Raw genomic sequence first — 21,782 nt, 5'->3', positions numbered from 1 at the left:
ATACACCAGTAAAAGCCCAAAAGTCATTTGGAAAGTGTGTTTTATTTGATTTAACCCTTATTTTACCAGATAAGTTGACTGAGAACACATCATTTACAGCAACGACCTGGGGAATAGTTAAATGGGAAAGGAGTAGGGATGAATGAGCCAATTGGAAGCAGGGGATGATTAGGTGGCCATGAGGGTATGAGAACCAGATTGGGAATTTAGCCAGGACACCAGGGTTAACACCCCTACTCTTACATTCCATGGGATCTTTTAGTGACCACAGAGAGTCAGGAAAACCAGCACACTACACAGGCTAATGTCCCCAATCACTGCCCTGGGATCCTCTCGTAGGCATTGATCGTCTCAGCTGCCTTCTGACACACCGCCAGCAGGATCCTCTGGATGGAGATCTAGAATCACAACACAAGCTGATCACAGAATCCGGATTCCTTTCCAGATTAAATGGGTTTTTTAAAACTGGGCCCAGGAAACCACTCAATTTTGTAAAGCCAAATTCTGTTCCATTGTGTTATAATAACATTCTACAGCAATTGCAACACAATTATGAGACAAGGACAGCATTTTACCAGTGTCCTGGATAAAATGGCCACCAGGGACGACTGGTGACTGGCACTGTGACATTTGCTGAGGTAGTCCAGTGTGGCTTTGATAACATTGGAGCTGAAAGAGGGTGGGATTGGGGCTGGGTCCAGTTCCCTAGAGAGAACATGGAACATATCATCACAGACAATGAAAGGTTGTGAATGCAAGTAAGTGTGGTTGTGGAGTGGTAAGGAGTGAAGTGTAATGAACATTATCCTATGCACCTCCTCAGGTCCCCTCTGCCCTCCTCAGTAGCAGCCCCATCATACAGGGTCATCAACAGCTCCACCACAATGTCCACCAGGTTACTGTGAATCAGGCAGTAGATTTGCTGTGGAAAGTCCAACAGTGATACAGAAAGTTAGGTCTGTCCGAGAGACAGACATTAAGACTGCTTTTACAGCTTCTACTGCAGGTTCACTTGGCTGCTGCTGCTGCTGGTTGTAGTTAGCGCACCCTGAAAGGGTTGGCAGACATGGCACCAGGGTTGGGCCAATTCCATTTCAATTCAGCCAATTCAGGGGATGAAGTGAAAAGTACTGGATCCCAATCCTAGTTTATACAGTGCATTCGGAAAGTATTCAGACCCCATTACTTTTTCCACATTTGGTTACGTTATGGCCTTATTCTAAAACGTATTAGTGTTTTCATCTCATCAATCTACACACAATACCCTGTAATGACAAAGCAACATTTTTGCAAATGTATAAAAAAATCTAAAACTGAAATGTGACATTTACATAAGCATTCATAACCTTTACTCAGTACTTTGTTGAAGCACCTTTGGCAGCAATTACAGCCTCGAGTCTTCTTGGGTATGACGCTAAAATCTTGGCACATCTGTATTTGGGCGACAGGTAGCCTAGTGGTTCGAGCGTTGGTGACCGAAAGGTTGCAAGATTGAATCCCCACCCTTCTTTTTCAAGAACTCTGCAATCTGCCCTGGCATGCTGTCAATTAACTTCTGGGCCACATACTGACTGATGGCAGCCCATTGTTGCATAATCAATGCTTGGAGTTTGTCAGAATTTGTGCGTTTTTTGTTAGTCCACCCGCCTTTTGAGGACTGACCACAAATTCTCAGTGGGATTAAGGTCTGGGGAGTTTCCTGGCCATGGACCCAAAATATCGATGTTTTGTTCCCCGAGCCACTTAGTTATCACTTTTGCCTTATGGCAAGGTGCTCCATCCTGCTGGAAAAGGCATTGTTCATCACCAAACTGTTCCTGGATGGTTGGGAGAAGTTGCTCTCGGAGAATGTGTTGGTACAATTCTTTATTCATGGCTGTGTTATTAGGCAAAATTGTGAGTGAGCCCACTCCCTTGGCTGAGAAGCAACTCCACACATGAATGGTCTCCGGATCCTTTACTGTTGGCATGACACAGGACTGATGGCAACGCTCACCTTGTCTTCTCCAGACAAGATTTTGTCCAGATGCCCAAAACAATTGGAAAGGGGATTCATCAGAGAAAATTACCTTACCCCCGTCCTCAGCTGTCCAATCCCTGTACCCTTTGCAGAATATCAGTCTGTCCCTGATGTTTTTCCTGGAGAGAAGTGGCTTCTTTGCTGCCCTTCTTGACACCAGGCCATCCTCCAAAAGTCTTCGCCTCACTGTGCGTGCAGATGCACTCACACCTACCTGCTGCCATTCCTGAGCAAGCCCTGTACTGCTGGTGCCCCGATCCCGCAGCTGAATCAACTTTAGGAGACGGTCCTGGCACTTGCTGGACTTTCTTGGGCGCCCTGAAGCCTTTTTCACAACAATTGAACCACTCTCCTTGAAGCTCTTGATGATCCAATAAATGGTAGATTTAGGTGCAATCTTACTGCCAGCAATATCCTTGCCTGTGAAGCCCTTTTTGTGCAAAGCAATGATGACGGCATGTGTTTCCTTGCAGGTAACCATGGTTGACAGAGGATGAACAATGATTCCAAGCACCACCCTTTTTGAAGCTTTCAATCTGTTATTTGAACTCAATCAGCATGACAGAGTGATCTCCATCCTTGTCCTTGTCAACACTCACAGCCTTGTCCTCATCAACACTCATACCTGTGTTAACAAGAGAATCATTGACAGGATGTCAGCTGGTCCTTTTGTGGCAGGGCTGAAATGCAGTGGAAATGTTTTTGGGGGATTCAGTTCATTTGCATGGCAAAGAGGGACTTTGCAATTAATTGCAATTCATCTGATCACTCTTCATAACATTCTGGAGTATATGCAAATTGCCATCGTACAAACTGAGGCAGCAGACTTTGTGAAACTTTATATTTGCGTCATTCTCAAAACTTTTGGCCACAACTGTACAGCTGCAGCGATCGGTTAGCTGCTCAGATAGCTGATGTTTAAAGTTAGTGAGTGAAATAAGTCTCCAGCTTCAGCGATTTTTGCAATTCGTTCCAGTCATTGGCAGCAGAGAACTGGAAGGAAAGGCCGGCCAAAGGAAGTGTTGGCTTTGGGGATGACCAGTGAGATATACCTGCTGGAGTGCATGCTACGGGTGGGTGTTGTTATTGTGACCAGTGAGCTGAGATAAGGCGGAGCTTTACCTAGCATAGACTTATAGATGACCTGGAGCCAGTGGGTCTGGCGACGAATATGTAGCGAGGGCCAGCTGACTAGAGCATACAGGTTGCAGTGGTGGGTGGTATAAGGGGCTTTGGTGACAAAACGGATGGCACTGTGATAGACTGCATCCAGTTTGCTGAGTAGAGTATTGGAAGCTATTTTGTAAATGACATCGCCGAAGTCGAGGATCGGTAGGATAGTCAGTTTTACAAGGGTATGTTTGGCGGTGTGAGGGAAGGAGGCTTTGTTGCGAAATAGGAAGCCGATTCTAGATTTAATTTTGGATTGGAGATATGAGTCTGGAAGGATAGTTTACAGTCTAGCCAGACACCTAGGTATTTGTAGTTGTCCACATATTCTAAATCAGAACCGTGATGCTAGTCGGGCGAGCGGGTGCGGGCAGCGAATGTTTGAAAAGCATGCATTTGTTTTTACTATTGTTTAAGAGCAGTTGGAGGCCACGGAAGGAGAGTTGGGATGGTGCCAGGTTTCCTCCAGACGTGACAGTTGGCATTCAGCCAGAGTTCAATCTTGGTTTCATCAGACCAAAGAATCTTGTTTCTCATGGTCTGAGAGTCCTTTAGGTGTATTTTAGCAAACGCCAAGTGGGCTGTCATGTGCCTTGTACTGAGTAGTGGCTTCCGTCACTCCAATTCTGTCAGATCAGTAAATTCACTAAAAGTAATTTTATGGACATACAACTTATGGGCTAAAATATAATGTAAACTAAGTATGTGCAATTACCTGTAGAAGAGAGTGGGGTGATTGAGCAGAGTGTAGGGGAAGGACTCCAGGGTATAGCCAGGCTAGCCCAGCCCCTCTGCCACCAGGTAATCCAGGTGAGAGCTAACAAACCCCTCCACACTTCTGTAGCCCAGAACTCTGGACTCACTGCCCAGGATCTACATGGGGTGAGGGACAAACCAGGTTAACATTCAGTCTGTCAATATCATAGCATACTGATAGTAGTCAGACAGCGATACTGTATGTAGTGACGGTGGAAAGGTCTGAGTTATCCACCTACACTATAAAGTGCTTTCAGTTTAAGAAACATTACAATACATAATTTCTGAGACTGTAAATACGTGTAGCCAAATGATTTGCCCGTAGCTCTTTGATGAGCGGCTCCTCTATGTTGTTCTCCTTGATGGACTGGAAGAGGGCGAAGAGGGACTGTTTCTCACAGACGGGGCTGCAGCACAGCACCACCGACACATTCTTCAGCAGCGTGGCCTTGCGGTTAAATGTCTCGTCATTCAGGTATTCAGGAGAGCTGCTCTTCTGTGACACACACCAGGGAGAGCAGAGGGATAGTGAGATGGACTGGCCATAAAAATGTCTGTCAGAGTAACATGTGAAAGACAGGTTTACCTGGAGCCTTATCCCTTCTTAGGCTTTCAGGTAGATGTTCTCAAAGGCTGTCTGCTGGCATTTCAGAGGAAGCATCTTTCTCTTCTCCAAGCTGTCCGGTGTCATCGCCAAGAACAGCCTATAGATGGAAGACAGCATGCATGGTAGACATGTTAAACATGTAAATATTAACTTATTAACTTCATAGACATTAGCCTCTGTGATGGCATTAAGGCTGGTGAGAGTGTTCCATTGGTGAAATGGCTGAAGACACCATCACTCCCTTCACTTTAATCTTGGAGTCAAAGGGCATCTCGTTGAAACTGAACTGCAGGTACATGCTCTCAATCTCATTCAGGACATATTTCGCTTTCACTTGAGTTTGGTCTTGAGTCACAGCACTTTAAGCAGAGGGAAACATTGGAGGCAGCATGAAATCTATGGAGTGGCGCAGTCGGCTAAGACACTGCAGTACCTGGTTCGAATCCTGGCTGCATCACATCCAGCCGTGATTGGGAGTCCCATAGGGCGGCGCAAAATTGGCCCTACGCCGTCCGGGTTTGGCCGGGGTAGGCCATCATTGTAAATAAGAATTTGTTCTTAACTGACTTGCCAAGTTAAATACTGACTTGCCAAATTTTTTTGGGACACTAACCAGGTTTTCATCAAAACTTTTTATGCGAGTAAAGTACATGACAGAAAGTGTAAAGACTGGCCTGATGGAAATAGCAAATTTGTCAGTAAAAACTTTCCAAATTTTGACAAAACTAAAAAATATTCTAAACAAGGTGGGATGTTTTTGTGTCAGTAAAATTAATTATGCGAGAAATGGCAGTGGAAACACCTTTATGCGTCAGTATTGATATAATAACCATCATATCGTAGTAAACTTGGAGTCATGTGAGTAAATGTTGTGTGGTCTTCCCACTACAACTCGGGAAAGCATGCATTATTAGGCCACAGACTAAATAAATGAATGGTCAAAGTACACTGATGAGTTTATTTCTCCTTTCCAATAAATATCAAGGGTCATATTCTGGTGACATGATGATCGACGCTTGGCTGCCGTTTGACAAATAAAAATAATCTTGCTCTTATCCATAATAATGTCATCATGTAAGTAGCCTAGCAACACTGTATCTGCGAGTAGTTCGCTGGGCACATTCGCTATATGGCACAACATTTGTTGTGCCAAAACCATCAGTAGAGTTGAAAATTGAACTTGTATTTTTTTTATTCAGTATGTGGGAATTTAACCGCAAAAGTTATTTTTATGTGCACTTCGTCATCACCCACAGCCTTTTATCCGCAACAAGTCAATTTGATGGAAACATCTCTGGTGGGAAAATGCAAATATTTTGTATTTATGCAGATTTGAGAATATTCACATTAAAATATGTCACCAAATTAATGGAAACCTAGCTACTGATAACAATATGGTTAAATTGATCTGTTTTAGGATCCCATTTCCCTCACCTCTCAAGTTCCTTTGCTCCGAAGAGAAACATAATGCCAGCTCGGGTGTCTTTGAGGGTCAAAGGCACAAGGATTCTGCGGATTAGGTTGTGAGGAAAATCCCTGGGCAAAGAGGAATAAGACACAAACTTGTATTAGGGATGTGTTAAAACAATTACAGACATAAAACATTGTATCAAGGCAAAATAATCCCAATTAGACAACACTAGCAGAGCGGTTAAGCGTGAATAAAAATGAGATATGAGCCCAGTGATAAACTGCCCACTGCAGATGATGGGGTGTGATCTTGATCTCTCCTCTGCCTCTTCACTCTGTTCGTTCATCAGCAGCCAGCTCATGATGTTCTCCTTGATGCTGGGGGGCCCGACCCCCTCCACGGCCCTGCATGGTCCCACCCAGTGCCCAAGCTTAGGAACAGGACACTTGAGAAGGGCCTGGGCCAAACACAGATCAGCAACACTGCACACAGACAGACGTTGAAATGGTCATTCAGAGTTAAAAGCACAATGCACTGTAGTTTGCAAAGAGTAAATTAGTCAATCAAATGTTGAGGAAGTGACTTTATATGACATGACAGCAGAGGAACCAGCTCCTGGCCAGGCACGATGGAGGGGTACTTAGAGGTCAACACTAATGTCATCTGTAGCTTATATAGGAGCATTGTATTGTTGAGTAGGGGAACACAGAGGATATGGAGATATGAAGAGTTTGACTGCACTAAATATAAGTATATTTGGCAAGTTAATGAGCACTGAACCTTGGTGTGATAGTCTTTTCTCACCATGGTATGATGGTGTGGCTGCAGGTGGTCTCGGAGAACCTCCCAGCCCAGCTCGATGTGTCTGCACTTGCTGGGCGTGCCCTGGGGACTTCCTCTCTGGGTGGCTCTGAGGTGGGCCTGAGTCACATCCAGAATCTGAAGGTTACAATCTTCGCTATAGAGCTAAGAAACAGTCAAACACCCAAAACATGAAGATGAGACCAACAATACCAAAACCATCTTAAAGACAGGTGAACTATGTCAGCACAGCTCAGGTTTTAGCCTGGAAATGGTAAATGAAGTCAAGATGTGAAAATTAAGGATCTTAGATTCATCATCTGATGTCTCCAGTTAGCTCAATAAGCTTCTCCTTCACAGCAATGTGGCGCAACCCTGTGGCATATTTCTCCCGGCTCCCAATCTGGCTGATCTCAGTCACCAGGGCATCATAGAGGTTATAGAGTAGACTCTGCCATTTGGCCCAGTCCTCAGCATAGGCTCCTGGAACAGTGAGGGGTGGCATGGGCAAAAAAATGTCAGATGGGCTGTATCAATCATGATCTAAAATGGCATACTACTTCATCAAGGGTTTCAGTGATGAAAACACTTCACACCTGTCTGTTGTTCTACACCGTTTTTATTGTTTAACATCTAAACAGATTCGTAAGACAATGGTGTTTTTTCAGTCTTCAGTCTATTCACAACATTCCAGCCATACCTGTGTCTTGTGTCTTTGACCCTTGAGATGATGTACACAGAGCTGCAGGTTGAATAACTCTACTATCTCCTCTTTGAGAGTGCTGCTGGGCCTCATCTGTCTCAATACATAGAACACAGAGGGCAGGAGCTCCTCACCCAGCCAACACACCCTCATACAGGGTTCATGGCAGCAGACCAAGTGCTCCACCACCGGCATGTGTCTCTCCTGCCTGGAGAGAGAACAGATCACACACAGTGTAATGGATTAAGTCTCTTGATGGTAGGTCTCACTGTTGACCAGAGGAGGCTGGTGGGAGGAGCTATAGGATGATGGGCTCATTGTAATGGCTGGAATGGAAGGCTATGAAACATATGGAAACCACATGTTTGACTCGGTTCCATATATTCCATTCCAGCCATTACAATGATCCCGTCCTCGAATAGCTCCTCCCACCAGCCTCGACTGCTGTCGACTCAATTGCTAAGAGTTCAGTTCAGTAGGTTTACACGTTAGACCACTTACACTTAGTCTCTGAGGCGCGTAACTACTGAAAAATGACTGTGGCAACTCCCTTGCATGATACAGGTCACGTTTTGCAGTAATGGAGTTGACTAGGGTGTGTGTTATTGTCATCATACCTTATCAGTGACCGCAACCATGTGATTGCCTTTCCCTTACTCAATAACATTCCAAGCCCCTGGCTCACACAACCTTAATTGACCCCACCATATACATTCCTCCTAGAGATAACCATTAACTTCTGGTGTAGCAAGTATTTCAAATTACAACCCAACACCTGAAAGCAGACTGTGGCCCTCCTCCTTTCCATAGGATACCTGATGTCTAACAATAACATGTTCTGCATTCCCCTCTCTCCCTCAGTACCATGAACAAGGATATTTCATAGTTCAAGTTCAGAATTAAGAACCCATCTGGGTAATAAACTGTGTAGGAAGACATACTACCTGAGGACTGCATCCCAGGTGAGCTGCTTGGAGCCTTTAGATGCTCTGGTTCCAGAATGTGATGCAGCTCCTCCACTGTGTCAGGAGACCGGAGGAGTTGTCTGAAGCTATAAGCCTCTTTCTGTATACAAGAACATAATGTTTTGTGCACAGATTCAAAAGCCACCACCAGTAATAACAATCATCAAAACAAACGTCAATGACAAAACGGATATCAGCTTCTATATGTAACGTCGTGGAAGAAAACTTGAAATGAGCTAAAAACTGAAAGTGGACATTCCCCATTGAAACACAATTTCCCATAATGCACATCTTCCAAATATGATGGAAATTCCGGGTTACGTGTACTCGAGTTCCCCGCCTTTTCACGAATCGTAGGATGTTGCACCCTGGATGTTTTGACCAAATGTAACGTTACTTGCTTTATTCGTGATTAATGTATTTTTACTTGATTTTACAGATAATGTAACTTGTAATTGTTGCAATAATTCGACATTGCAGCCATGTTGCTTCCGTCTGACATAGCGCGGCTCGTTTTAGGTAAGTCTGAACTGGGTCCTGTTTGTATTGCTTGCTAACCTAAAGCTACCTAGCTATGTGGAAGTGGCAGTAAGCTAGCTAACGTTAGAATACTATCTGCAATATCCTGCTGGTGATATTGCGTCCAGGGCTGCACTGTAGCAAGCCAACTCGCTGTCCTCTTACTGTGGAAAGCTAAGCCTTCAATTCTGCTACTCTTGTACACTGTTTTTTTTTTTTTACAGGATACATGCAACAAGAGGGACTGTGTTCTACGAGCCAGGCATTCATTCGTGAAAGCCCCAATTTGAAGGAGTACGCAGAACACAGCTCAGATGATGCAACTATTCCTGCTTGTGTGTTTGTAAGTTTCTTTCATACTGTATATAGCTGTGCTAAACTCTTCACTGTAATGACTATATAGTTAGTGAGTTCGTTAGTGGATTAACGTTACTCAGCTAGGTAGCTAATTCATGTGTACTCCCATTGCAGTCCCTCTTTGGGAAAAACCTGACAACTATTTTGAATGAGTATGTTGCTGTCAAAGCTAAAGGTAAGCATAACCTCTGACCACTACCACTTTCAGTAAATGAGTACAGGACTTTCACGTTTGTATTTTATTCTTGGTTGTCACACTTCCCTGCTATTTCTCCTTAGAGACGATTGAAGAGACTCAGATACCTGTCATGATGACATCATTGTGGAAAAAGCTTGATTTCACACTCAATCAAATCAAGTAAGGACCTATTTTTATCTATAAAATGGCAAAGAAAAACTTGCCAACATATTTCTGTTTGATGGTGTCACTTTCTGACATTTTCAATTCTACTTATTTCTTTCATTAGGTCTATGCAAAACTCCCCAGCTATTATCCAGAATCAAAGACGTAAGTGCTTTATTAAATATTCTTGCACATTAAATGGTTATGGTTTTAGTACTACCTCTGAACTTGGATTTCATTGCCTCTTTGTAATGTTGCCGCTTTGTAATGTTGTGGCTCAAGCTGTCAGGCAGAGTGTTGAACTCCATGGCAGTATGACAGGGGTCCCTAATTACATTCAGCCATGGGCAGTTTTTTTCCCCTTGGGCGAGGGGCCTACCTGGAATATAGTAATAAATCATTTAGAGTGGCTGTGGTTCTGAATTTTCTGCATTCAGACTTGCTGTTGCAAGAGACTTCTGTGCATGCAGGATCTACTAGCCTATCTCCTTTCAGTTGCTGCTCAGTCGCTTGTGACGCTGCCACTTGTTCACAAATCAGCAGTCAATAGTAATTTAATGTCATTTTTTCATCGTCATTGCAAACATTGTCTAAACAGTAGGCAGACAGCTGGCTATATGGCAGCATAACTATAAAGATTACATCACACAAAACGCAAATTGTTTTGAACACTGCAAATTGACTGCAAGAATCCCAAACAGAGTATTTGATAAGAACATAATCATTTTAAACCTTCATTACATTGGTATACGATCACATATTCCTCTCTGTTTATGCGTAGGAATACTAATTTCCAGGTGATTTTACAATATTTTATGTCAAAGCGATTTGACATAAAAATAAATTCACCCACGGGCTGTCTATTGGGAAAACCTGCTGTATGATGTGATTCATAAACCTATTTCCTCTGCAGTCCGCACACGTAATGGGATCGTGAACATGAGGGGGCGACAGAGAGCCTTGTCATCAACGCAGTCCCCCAGCTCTGGGTTTCTGTCATCGTCGGCCCAGGGCATCGCCACCCCAGTCTGCTACAGCTCCCAGCAGACCAGACCCTCCCCCATCTGCGGCACACAGCCCCAGATCCAAGATGGAGGACGTCTGCTCATTAATGTGAACCGTAAGTAAACTCATCCATGAGCAGCAGTGTTCTGGGGAAGGTTGTTACAGTGGGTGTCTATCACATCTCATTTTTACTGTCAATTGCTGTCATCATTATGAACGTTAATACCAACTTATAGGAAAGAATGTCAAAGCTTCATTGAATAATTGACACTTGCTTTTTATCACAGGGGAGTCACCTTTGCAAATAACGGTTCCAGACAACCGGTTAACCACAGGACCATTATCCCCAGGGCGTCGGAAATGGTAAGATAGTCATTCTCATCTACAATTTTTAAATGTTTAAAGATACACGTGCATCGGACGGTGAACCCCAAACTGACCCAAATGTAGCATGCATCGGTCAGAAAATCAATTCAATCGGCGCTTCACTAATATGTTTTGCTCATATTACGTTATTTTTTCTACCTCTCATCTTTGGTGATAACTGATGCGTCCTCTGCTTCAGTATCGAACTGCATGTGCCTTCAGAAAGTAAGTAGTCGTACCACTTGACTTATTCCACATTTTGTAGTTACAAATGGAATTCAAAATGGAAATTGATTTTTTTTCTCACCCATCTACACCATAATGACCAAGTGGAGAGAAAAAAATGGGATTTTTTTTTACATTTTGTGAAAATGAAATACAGAAATATATAATTTACCTAAGTATTCACACCCTTGAGTCTAACCCCATCTGGATTTGGGGATTTTCTCCCATTCTTCCTTGTAGATTTTCTCAAGCTCTGTTAAATTAGATGGGGAGCGGTGGTGAACAGCAATCTTCAAGTCTTTCCACAGGTTTTCAATGCAATTCATGTCTGGTCTTTGGCTGGGCCACTCAAGGACTTAAACATTCTTGTTCTGTAGCCATTCCAGTGATGCTTTGGCTGTATGCATGATGTCATTGTCCTGTTGGAATGTAAATCTTTGCCCCGTCTGTCGTTTGCACTTTGAAGCTGGTTCTCATCAAGGATTTTCATGTATTTGGCTCCATTCATTGTTCCCTCTATCCTTACCAGTCTCCCAGTCCCTGTTGCTGAAAAGCATCCCCATAGCATACGGGTAGAGATGGTGTTAGACGGGTGATGAGCTGTGCCTGGTTTTCTCCAGACATATCGCTTTGCGTTCAGGCCAAAGAGTTTAAGTTTTGTCTCATCAGACCACATAATCTTTTGCCTTATGCTCTGAGTCTTTCATGTGCCTTTTTGCAAACTCCGGGCGTGCTGTCATGTGCCTTTTTCTCAGGAGTGGCTTTGGTCTAGCCACTCCCATAAAGCACAGATTGGTGAAGTGCTGTAGAGAGTGTTTCTGGCAGGTTCTCCCTTCTCAGCCAAATAACCGTCCAGAGTTGGGTTCTTGTTCACCTCCCTGACCAAGGTCTTTCTTGCCCGCTTGCTTAATTGGTCGGACGGCCAGCTCTAAACATTCTGGGTAGTTCCATTTCCCAATGATGTGCTCTTGGAGACTTGCAACTCTCTAGAAATGGTTTCATACCCTTCCCATCAAAATAATATCTCAGATCTACAGACAGTTCCTTGGACTTCATAGTATAGTTGCTGCTCTGACATGCACTGTCAACTGTGGGACCTTATATATATATATACAGGTGTGTTTTTATAAATCATGTCCAAATAATTGAATTGGCCACAAGTTGACTTGGATGCACCTCTAAGCTCAATTTGGAGTGTCATAGCAAAGGGGTATGAATACCTATATTTCTGTATATCATTTTCAATAAATTTGCAAAGATTTCTAAAAACATGTTTTCACTTTGTCATTATGGGGTATTATGTGTAGATGGGTGAGAGAGACAATCTATTTAATCCATTCTGAATTCAGGTTGTAAAATGTGGAATAAGTCAAGGTTGTGAATACTTTCTGAAGGTACTGTAACTGTTGACAGTAAATGATCTACAATTAATTTTGCATGCCGAACAACACCAGGCAATATCAGTAGCCCAGTCGAACTGTGCGCCGACCAACGCAAGGTAGGCGGCCTGTTCTTGAACTTCCATATCTGTGTGGCACCTTCAGCATTAAAATACTACAATGGCTTGCGTGATATTAGGCTTTATTAGTTGTGGCAACCTATGTCATTTGCTAGGTTATTGTTATCTATGCGCTGTTGAAAATGCTGTTTTAGTAAGCTACTGGTACGCAACTCTTATCTGGCTGTATCTGCTGAATGGGGCTTACGATAGATTTTATTTTGAGATGGGAGTGAAATCTAAAGTTGTGCTATATAGTCGTTGGCTGTGTCATAGCTAATTTTGATATGTTCAAACCGAATCGCACCGACTCGTTTCAAACTAAAACGTATCGTTCTTGTAACATATTGGAGCCCATGTATCTAGATGCGTATCGAATTGTCTTGAAATGGAAAGATGCATATCCCTAGTAGATTGAGTTATGATAAAAGAGTAATCTTCCCAGTGACTCCCCCAGGAGGAGAGGTGGGGGTTCCAGTGGATCCGGTGGGACTGGAAGAGCCAACATGGCGGCCAGTAGCCTGACAGCAGAGCCCCAGAGTGAAGAGGCAGTCACAGAGAATTTCCCTGTGAGTACAAAACAAAGTTAATACTCTGCATTTGAAACACTGCTAAACCCAGTTGACTGATGTGAATTTATCATTAAATTGTGTTTTTGCAGCGAATGTTGATACAAAATGCAAGAGAGAGGATTCTAAATGACAAGTCCTTACAAGAGAAGCTTGCTGAAAACATCAACAAAATTCTAGCAAGGTAATAAAAGTAGATATTCTTGAGTAACATTTGAACAGTACCGACTTCATTACGTATTACATTTGGCTGTTGGGTAGAGTAGATATTATTTCTTACCTGTGCACGTGTTTCTTACTCTCTACTTGTAGTGATGTCAGTCCTCAGGCTTTAAAGGCATCATGCAGCACCATGGAGCCTGACCAGTCAATAGATGAAATTCTGGGCCTGCAGGTAATGTCATGTTCTGACAGACTTGCTATAACCCCATTTCTCCATTCGAACTCGCAGAACATTGTCCGTCTTTAGTGCATAGAGTGTGGATTTGTGCTTTCTACTGACGTTTTACTCGGTGCAGGGGGAGATTCATATGTCTAATGATGTTATACAAGACATCTTGGAGCAGACAGAGTCCGACCCAGCCTTCCAGGCTCTCTTTGACCTCTTTGATTACGGTAAACATTTTACTCTTTGCTGATGATTTAATCTAGATCATGTGCAGGATTTTGTTGCTCCTGACAATGCATGAAGTGGGTCTGGTGATTGTTTGACTAAGCTTTTATAAAATGTAATTATTCCACTAAATCTCTTGATTCTTTGCATTAAGGCAAAAGCAAAACCAGTGAGGATACTGAACAAGGAGCTGGGAACGTGAGCAATACCATCACAGAGAATGGTGAGACTGAGACTAGATGTATTGACGGCTCTCCTGAGACTGGAGACCCAGGTATGGACAAAATCCTCATGACCTTTTAAATAATGCCTGTTGAAACATCAATATTGTTTAGTATATGATTCCATCAGCAATCTCTTTCTGACAATGGGATTTCTCTTTAATTTCTTAGGCACTGGGCCTGAAAACTCGACATGTGAACAAGAAAATAGAGTAACAAAGTCCAGTCAAGAGCCCAAGAGTAAGAAAACAAGGAAATCTGCACCTCCTGTTTCAAGCACTTCAAAGGCAACTCCTGGACCCAGTAGCAGAGGGTTGAGAAGGGGAGCTATCTCAACAACTCCTGGACCCAGTAGCAGAGGGTTGAGAAGGGGAACTAGCTCAACAAATCCTGGACTCAGTAGCAGAGGGTTGAGAAGGGGAGCTAGCTCAACAACTCCTGAACCCAGTAGCAAAGGGGTGAGAAGGGGAGATATTGCAACTCGACCCTCAGCACGTATTGATCAACTTACCGCCGCTGTTTCTTCTGCCGCAAAGGACTCTGATAGAGTTGACTCAGGCTCCATCTTTTATCCGGATGTATCAGGCGTGGATATAGACAAATCTCTCAATACCCCCCTTGACAGTATAGCTCCGCCAGATGTCTTTGAGCCAGTCAGACAGGAGAGTGGAACAATTCGTCCGGCGTCAGCATGCAACACACCTTCATCTGAAACCAGGACGGTCTCTGCTGTGAAAAACATATTAGGCAATGAGAACACAGTGGGGGCTGATGGCAGACAAGTGATGGATAACCAAGCTTCACTTCTTAACTCTTCACCTTCCCTGTTCAATTCCATGCCAATGCTGGATCAGTCAAACAAGGCTCCCATACAGGCCTCTAACCTGCCTCATAGGAATATTAACCCTCCCAGCAGTGTAGGAATTTCACAACCTCTACCACAGACCATACACTCTATGGCTGTCCCCTCAACAGTTACAACAACTCCTGCTGCCCCAACCTTCATCCCAAACCCCAACCCTACAGGCAAGGAAGTAGACCCCAGTAAGATTGTGGCCCTGAAGATCATAATCAGCGATGAGCAGGAGGAGCCCTCCAGTGACTCTGCCCTGAACCAGGCTGTGTCCAGCATCACTGGGGACAGGATCCCCACCATCTTCCTCTCCTCTCCCACCAAGTCACCTGCTAAGGCCCCGGCCCTCAGTGGAGCCCCAATGGCTCAGGAGGAGACTGTGCAGGCGGTGAGCAGCTTACAGAGGACAGAAGTCCTCCTACCAGCAGAGACCAATCCTCTTAGTGAGAAAGCAGGGGATGTGACAGCATTGGCAGGGACGTCATCTTCGTTGACACAGCCTGGCTACTACATTCAGCTGCCCTTTGATTCAGCCACATCCACCAACAGCTACATCTTAGTGACAGACACAACAGCTACAGACCCCCAGTCCAACAAGGTGATATTACCCAGTGGCGCCCCTCAGGTACAGACTGTACCCCCTACCTCATATACTCTGGCTACTCCACCCTGCTATTCTCCTGGTAAGACTGCATATAAATACTTAAAGATGCACTATTCAAAAATCACTCACCATTTCCTGGTTGCTAAAATTCTAATAGTTCACCTAATTTTAGTTTGTGAAATATATTTTCCTTAACCAAAAATATTGTGTATTCAGCTTTTTGAAGCTGGTGTACAAAACCGAAAATAAAAGATGCTAAAATGAAACTTTGTCTCTTTTGAACGTCAGCCATTTGACCTTCGGTTGATCCGCATGGCAGAGTGGACTCTTTTTCCGGCTTACAGACTGGTCGTCAGTTGCCGAGTCATCTAAGAACGGGAAGCATAGAAATAGTGCACTTAAAACAGATATACTGCTTGTTAGACTTGCTTTCAATAAGTGACAGATATATAACACACGTTTTTATGTGAATTTGGTTGGGTTGCCTAAAAAGTTACACATTGTATGTCAAATTGGGTGACGAATGCGAAGAGTCACATTTTGTTTTACGACGCATACCTTTTCTGGACATTTACCATTCTAAAAATTAGGAATAAGCTAAGGCTTTGATTTCTGGTCAAACAGATAGAAAAGGAGTCTTAGAAAACAAACTAGAATAGGTATTATAAGGTATTAGAAATACATCAAAACAAGACTTATATCAACACTTTTGTATGTCGTTTTGGAGAAATTGTTCTGCCTTCTGTAAGTTTAAGAAACATTGCCATGTGCCTTGAAGTTCCGTTACCAAAAACTAGCATCTTTAATATATTTTCTCATTTCTCTAATGAATGTTCAGAAGTAACAGGAAAAGGCAGACCTATGAATTAGTTATGGTGCTTTTACTGTTAACACTAAGTGATTAAAATGTGAATTTCTGAAAAATCGTCAATGGAATTTCTGTTATTCAATTGGCTACAATGGGAAATCATAGTAGTCGCAAACCACACTTTGGTTCACAAGATTGAACAGCACAGTTCAGTAGAGAATAGTATATAGTTCAGTACAATTAGGAAAAGTAGAATACAGTACATAGTAAGGCACACTAGAGTTGAGTACACTAATATACTGTGCTGAGCAGTACTTTGATGTCCAAACTTGTGAAACATAGACGTTTATGATTGGTCCAAATTTGGTCCGGTCCTGACCAACCAAATTTGGTCTTGTTTGGGGGCAGAGCTCATTAAAATTATATCCAGTTTGTAGAATAATACCCAAGTATGCAATGTGTACCTATTTAGGATACACCACCAGGAATAGAATGATATTCATATCCATAATTATTGTGTAGTACAGATCAGGAATCCATTATGAAATTCCGTTACCTCAATTCCGTTACCGTGTGTAAATCCACTTCACTTACTGCAGTTCAATAACCAAAAGAGAGTCAATAACTGACACCTCATTCTTTCTGCAGACATCATTGAATTCTTCATTCAGAGAATATATTTAAACATTTTGGGGAAAAGTAGATTTAAAAAAACAAAGGGGTGTTTTACCGAAATTCTGTTACCAAACTTTGCATCTGCACAGTTCTTGCAGTACACTTAATTTATTAACATTTTCTGTGTAAATTGTTAAAAGTAGACTTTGTGCATGAAGTTGTATGGTTTGTTAAACTTTGAAATCAATGTTTTTTTTTGTTTGGCATACATTTACAGTTGAATGACCCCAATAGTCATCACTCACTTAATTTGCCATGCTGTTTTGCTGGTGGGAAATGTCTAACCAGTTATATCCTCATCATATCTTCATCAGTTCAGCCCATGCTGCAAAGCATGGTGGTTCCTGTATCTGTTGTTGGGCAGAACAATGCAACACAGTTCTCAGTAGTTCCTAATCAGGTAAGCATTCCTTCTCTTTTTTTTAATCTTTTTTTTATTACTGTTTTACATATTTGCATTTAATCCTTTTCTTGAACCAATAGGCTAATTTAGCTACAACATGTGCATCTAGTGATCATTTGTTTGTTTCAGTTGATAGCCATGCCTAGCCCTGCTTCAGCAAAGCAGCCAGCAGCAGTGAATACCGACCCTAAACTGGCTCCCAAGGACACCACAGTCTCAGGTAAGGAATGGTGTTCAGTCCTCCATGTCATTGTCTGTTTACTGTTATCCTGTAATTTATTCACAAATGTTGTTGCTTGCTTGTGCATTTCAGGAAAAACGGGAGCTTCTGGATCGAATATAGCTACAAAGCAGGTCCACCCGCAATCCTCTGAAAGCACAGGGCAGCAGAAGGTAGCAGTTGGCTTGAGCCCCAGCCATAGGAGGATGCTTTGCTTTGATGGGTCTGCTGGTGAAACTTCCACCTCCAAAGCTACAGTTACTGCTGTATCGCCTGTCCAACAGGTGGAGAAAGAGATACCTAAATCTGCCTCTGCTATCTTGGGGAGCAGCAGGCCAAAAAGGAGAATAGAGACTGTAAGATGTACAGACAGCACTCAGACATCATGGACCGGAACAGAGACAGAGAAATCCTCCACTGTCCAAAAGCAGAAAGAAGCTGTGAAAAAGACCCCTTCAAAGAGGGACGCAGATCAGAATGCTAGAGGTCAAAGTGCAAGTACCAGTAGATCTCAGAGTGCTGGTAGCAGTAGGACTGATGCCTCACAGTCAGAGTCCAGGAAGAGATCTCAATCAGCAGACAAGAAGGATGATGGTGGAGCAGGACCTAAGGATGCCCAGAGCCCAAGGTCCTCTTCCTCTGATCACAGACTGAGATCAGGGAGCAGGAAAGAGAAAGACGCATATAGACAAGAGCCTACTGAGAAATCTCCTGCCAAGGAGCCGGAGGGACAGACAGAGAAAAAGACATCTTCTCAGGATCCCCCTCATGTCACTGCCAATAAGGAGAATGAGCTGGAGGGGGGAAGGCGAGAGCAGCAGCCCACACCAGCACCAAGAGCATTCAGCCCGGCCCCACAAACCCCTGTCCCCCAGGCTTGCTCCAGCAAATTCCCCTCCAAGACCAGCCCACTGACCAAGCAGGCAGCTGAAATGCTCCACAACATCCAGGGTCTAAACCCTCCCTCCTCCCCTCCTAAGAAGCCTGGCATGGGCTGTCTGGAGCTGCCTCTTCCTCGGACCCCTGGCCGTCTCCAGGAGTCTCTATACTGCCCCAGGACCCCTGCACGTCAGAAGCTAGACAGAAATGGAGAGGGCACCCCCAGGCACCTGGTCCCTCCCACCACCCCGGACCTTCCCTCCTGCAGCCCAGCCAGCGAAGCAGGGAGTGAAAACAGCATCAACATGGCGGCTCACACACTGATGATCCTATCCCGAGCCGCCATTGCCAGGACAGGCACCCCACTGAAAGACAGTTTGCGCCAGGAGGGGGCTGGATTAGTGACCCCTGTAGCCTTCAAGAGCAAGAAGCGCAAGCAGCCTGAGCCCCTGGCCAGCCCGCCAGCAAAGAATGATATCTCAGGTTCATCTAGCAGTAAGAAGAAAGCAAAGGTGAATTTTCTATTAAATCTGTGTATCTTAATCTCTTCTGAGGTTCATAATTGAATGTGATTGCATCAACCCAGTCGTAATATTTGGCATAATCTCCTGCATTAAATGTGAACTCAGTTTCCTTCTTTGCTTGTATAATGAGAAAGCACATTAAAACCACTGTATCTCTTTATGATGTGTACCCCTCAGAAACAGCAGAAACTAATGGATTCCTTCCCCGATGACTTGGATGTGGATAAGTTCCTGTCTTCACTGCATTATGATGAGTGATGGGTTGAGTTATAGCAGTTGGACAATGAGATGAGAATCTCCCAAACACTACCTACCTACTCTCCAGGAATTGAACAAGCCATAATTTACTGTCACAGTGCCTATGGTTAAATCATAGGTGTTAGGCACCTGTGGTCTAGTGGAGCATGTCCTCAGCTATTATTTTTTTCTTCTATGGTATGCCTGCTTGTAGGGTTTGTCCTACATCCTTTGGCGTAACAACTAATTATACATGTGATGTATATACTGTATAGACATTATTGCAGAAATGCTAGATTGAGAGCACTTTGGTTCCATTCAAGGACTGTAATGTTAAGAATGGTTTCCCAATCTTGTATTAATCATTTCAAGAATTCAACCCTTTTTTCAATATTTCACTGTGTCTAGACTTTAAATGATCCACCCAACACACTATGGCTGTGGTTCGACAGGCAGCACAATTCTGATCTTTATTTCACTAATTGGTATTTTGACCAGATCAGCTGTGAAAAAGATTGGTCAAAAAGACCAATTAGTGGGAAAAAATATCAGAATTGGGCTGCGTGGTGTGTGTGTGTAAAATACATTTGTGCAGATGTTTTCTTTACTAGTGATTTTAAATTAAATCTTGTTTTAGAAAAATCTAGTTTCATTTAATATTGTTTCTGTGCAGGTAAAAACTGACCGGTTTTCAGTCCAAAGCAAAATATCACTATCAGAACACAGTCTGATAACCTAATCTGTGAAATTCACTATAACCAAGTTAATATTGCGCCATTTATTCACTTGAGTTAATTACTACTATATAATAGGCCTATATCATCACTGTGATAGACCGCTGTGCCAGTAGAGATTATTCTAAGGTACTGCATCTCAGTGCTAGTGGCATCACTACAGACCCTGGTTTGATTCCAGGCTGTATCACAACCGTCCCTGATTGGGGACAATCGAGCATGGTAAAGGACAACTCCACCAAAACAATATTTTGGCATTTGTTTCATTAGTTCATTGTTGATTTCGTCCCAAAATGTTTTGCATGTCAGCAATCAAGTTTAAGACGTATAACTTTCAAAATACAGAAGTCTTGCCCGTATGATGCATTTTGCATCATATGATGCTGTGTCTTGGTAAGCAATTTTGGCCTTGTGTTTTAGGTTATTGTCCTACTGAAAGGTGTGTCTGTCTGTTGGAAAGATTTTCCTCTAGGATTCTGCCTGTGCTTAGCTATGTTCCGTTTCTTTTTATCGTAAAAACTTGAGTCCTTACAGATAAGCATACCAATAACATGCTTGAAATTTGAAGTGGTACTCAGTGATGTTGGATTTGCCCCAAATACCGCTTTGTGTTAAGTTATTTGCCACATTTCTTTGCAGTTATACTGTGTAGTGCCTTATTGAAAACAGGATGCATGTTTTGGAATATTTTAATTCTGTACAGGCTTCCTTTTCACTCTGTCATTTAGGTTAGCATTGTGGAGTAACTAAAATGTTGATCCATCCTCAGTTTTCTCCTATCACAGCCATTCAACTCTGTAACTGTTTCAAAGTCACCATTGGCCTCATGGTGAAATCCCTGAGCGGTTTCCTTCCTCTCCGGCATCTGAGTTAGGAAGGACGCCTGTATCTTTGTAGTGACTTGGTGTATTGATACACCATCCAACGTGTAATTAATAACTTTACCATGCTAAAAGGTATATTCAATGTCTGCTTTTTTTTTTTACACATCTACCAATATGTGCCCTCTTTGGAAAACACATCTGGTCTTTGTGGTTGACTCTGTTTTTGAAATTCACTGCTTGACTGAGGGACCTTGCAGATAATTGTATGTGTGGGGTACAAAAATCATTTTAAACACTATTGCACACTGAGTCCATGCAACTTATGTGACTTGTTAGTTAAGCACATTTTTACTCCTGGACTTATTTAGGCTTGCCATAACGAAGGGGTTGAATGCTTATTGACTTAAGTCATTTCATTTTTAATTAATTTGAAACATTTTCTAAAAATGTAATTCCACTGACATTATGGTATTGTGTGTAGGCCAGTGACAAAATCTCAATTATAAATTCAGGTTGTAACACAGCAAAAATTTGAAAAAAGTCTAGAGGTGTGAATAATTTCTGAAGGCACTATGTATGGATAAAGTGACTAGACAACAGGCTAGATGATTAAACAGTAGCAGCAATGTATGCGAAGAGTCAAGAGTTAGTGCAAAAAGGGTCAATACAGATAGTTATCCAAATACAGTGGGGCAAAAAGTATTTAGTCAGCCACCAATTGTGCAAGTTCTCCCACTTAAAAATATGAGGCCTGTAATTTTCATCATAGGTACACTTCAACTATAACAGACAAAATGAGAGAATTTCCAGAAATTTGCAAATTATGGTGGAGAATAAGTATTTGGTCACCTACAAACAAGCAAGATTTCTGG

General features: G+C 42.8%; 2 protein-coding genes across 7 annotated transcripts; one reads left to right on the top strand and one right to left on the bottom strand.

Annotated features, from left to right (window-relative positions):
• Window positions 1-23: 23 nt before the first annotated feature.
• LOC110507828 (serine-protein kinase ATM-like) lies at window positions 24-8,783 on the bottom strand. 3 transcript variants are annotated; one of them, XM_090223699.1, is made up of 11 exons: window positions 8,413-8,783; window positions 7,466-7,676; window positions 6,769-7,248; window positions 6,253-6,446; window positions 5,988-6,089; window positions 4,533-4,650; window positions 4,247-4,442; window positions 3,906-4,063; window positions 816-922; window positions 576-705; window positions 24-398 (listed from the first exon to the last, which is right to left on the bottom strand). In XM_090223699.1, exons 9-11 carry the CDS (start codon window positions 866-868, stop codon window positions 315-317), a joined length of 267 nt encoding a protein of 88 aa, XP_090079825.1. In that variant the 5' UTR covers window positions 869-922; window positions 3,906-4,063; window positions 4,247-4,442; window positions 4,533-4,650; window positions 5,988-6,089; window positions 6,253-6,446; window positions 6,769-7,248; window positions 7,466-7,676; window positions 8,413-8,783; the 3' UTR covers window positions 24-314. The 3 variants fall into 3 exon arrangements, with proteins under 3 accessions (XP_090079825.1, XP_090079826.1, XP_090079824.1); XM_090223700.1 differs by having other exon boundaries at window positions 4,346-4,442; window positions 8,413-8,729; XM_090223698.1 differs by having other exon boundaries at window positions 5,988-6,446.
• LOC110507825 (protein NPAT) lies at window positions 8,745-19,994 on the top strand. Of its 4 annotated transcripts, none has more exons than XM_090223697.1 (18): window positions 8,745-8,820; window positions 8,914-8,952; window positions 9,177-9,295; window positions 9,424-9,484; window positions 9,589-9,667; window positions 9,777-9,817; window positions 10,566-10,772; window positions 10,945-11,020; window positions 13,204-13,315; window positions 13,408-13,499; window positions 13,628-13,709; window positions 13,834-13,930; window positions 14,083-14,202; window positions 14,321-15,685; window positions 17,404-17,489; window positions 17,622-17,712; window positions 17,806-19,103; window positions 19,293-19,994. In XM_090223697.1, the coding sequence occupies exons 2-18, from the start codon at window positions 8,916-8,918 to the stop codon at window positions 19,371-19,373; spliced, it is 4,044 nt and encodes a 1,347-aa protein (XP_090079823.1). In that variant the 5' UTR covers window positions 8,745-8,820; window positions 8,914-8,915; the 3' UTR covers window positions 19,374-19,994. The 4 variants fall into 4 exon arrangements, 3 of the variants coding, with proteins under 3 accessions (XP_090079823.1, XP_021443792.3, XP_021443793.3); XM_021588117.3 differs by having other exon boundaries at window positions 13,192-13,315; XR_016492471.1 differs by having other exon boundaries at window positions 8,814-8,952; window positions 13,192-13,315; window positions 15,895-17,489.
• Window positions 19,995-21,782: the final 1,788 nt, after the last annotated feature.

The sequence above is a fragment of the Oncorhynchus mykiss genome, chromosome 27 (assembly GCF_057628025.1).
Source record: "Oncorhynchus mykiss isolate SJ-2025 chromosome 27, ASM5762802v1, whole genome shotgun sequence".
Lineage (NCBI taxonomy): Eukaryota > Metazoa > Chordata > Actinopteri > Salmoniformes > Salmonidae > Oncorhynchus > Oncorhynchus mykiss.
Note: the sequence above shows the minus strand (reverse complement) of the source record. Positions and strands in the feature narration are given on the sequence as shown.

What these genes read in the sequence shown, in the direction of transcription:
- LOC110507828 (XM_090223698.1), bottom strand. Translation starts at nt 868, where the DNA reads ATGACCCTGTATGATGGGGCTGCTACTGAGGAGGGCAGAGGGGACCTG. An exon ending in GGCAGAGGGGACCTGAGGAG is followed by an intron (nt 706 to 815) that starts GTGCATAGGATA and finishes TGTTCTCTCTAG; the next exon opens with GGAACTGGACCCAGCCCCAA. An exon ending in CCATTTTATCCAGGACACTG is followed by an intron (nt 399 to 575) that starts GTAAAATGCTGT and finishes TTGTGATTCTAG; the next exon opens with ATCTCCATCCAGAGGATCCT.
- LOC110507825 (XM_021588117.3), top strand. Translation starts at nt 8,916, where the DNA reads ATGTTGCTTCCGTCTGACATAGCGCGGCTCGTTTTAG. An exon ending in CTATTCCTGCTTGTGTGTTT is followed by an intron (nt 9,296 to 9,423) that starts GTAAGTTTCTTT and finishes CTCCCATTGCAG; the next exon opens with TCCCTCTTTGGGAAAAACCT. An exon ending in CAGTCACAGAGAATTTCCCT is followed by an intron (nt 13,316 to 13,407) that starts GTGAGTACAAAA and finishes GTGTTTTTGCAG; the next exon opens with CGAATGTTGATACAAAATGC.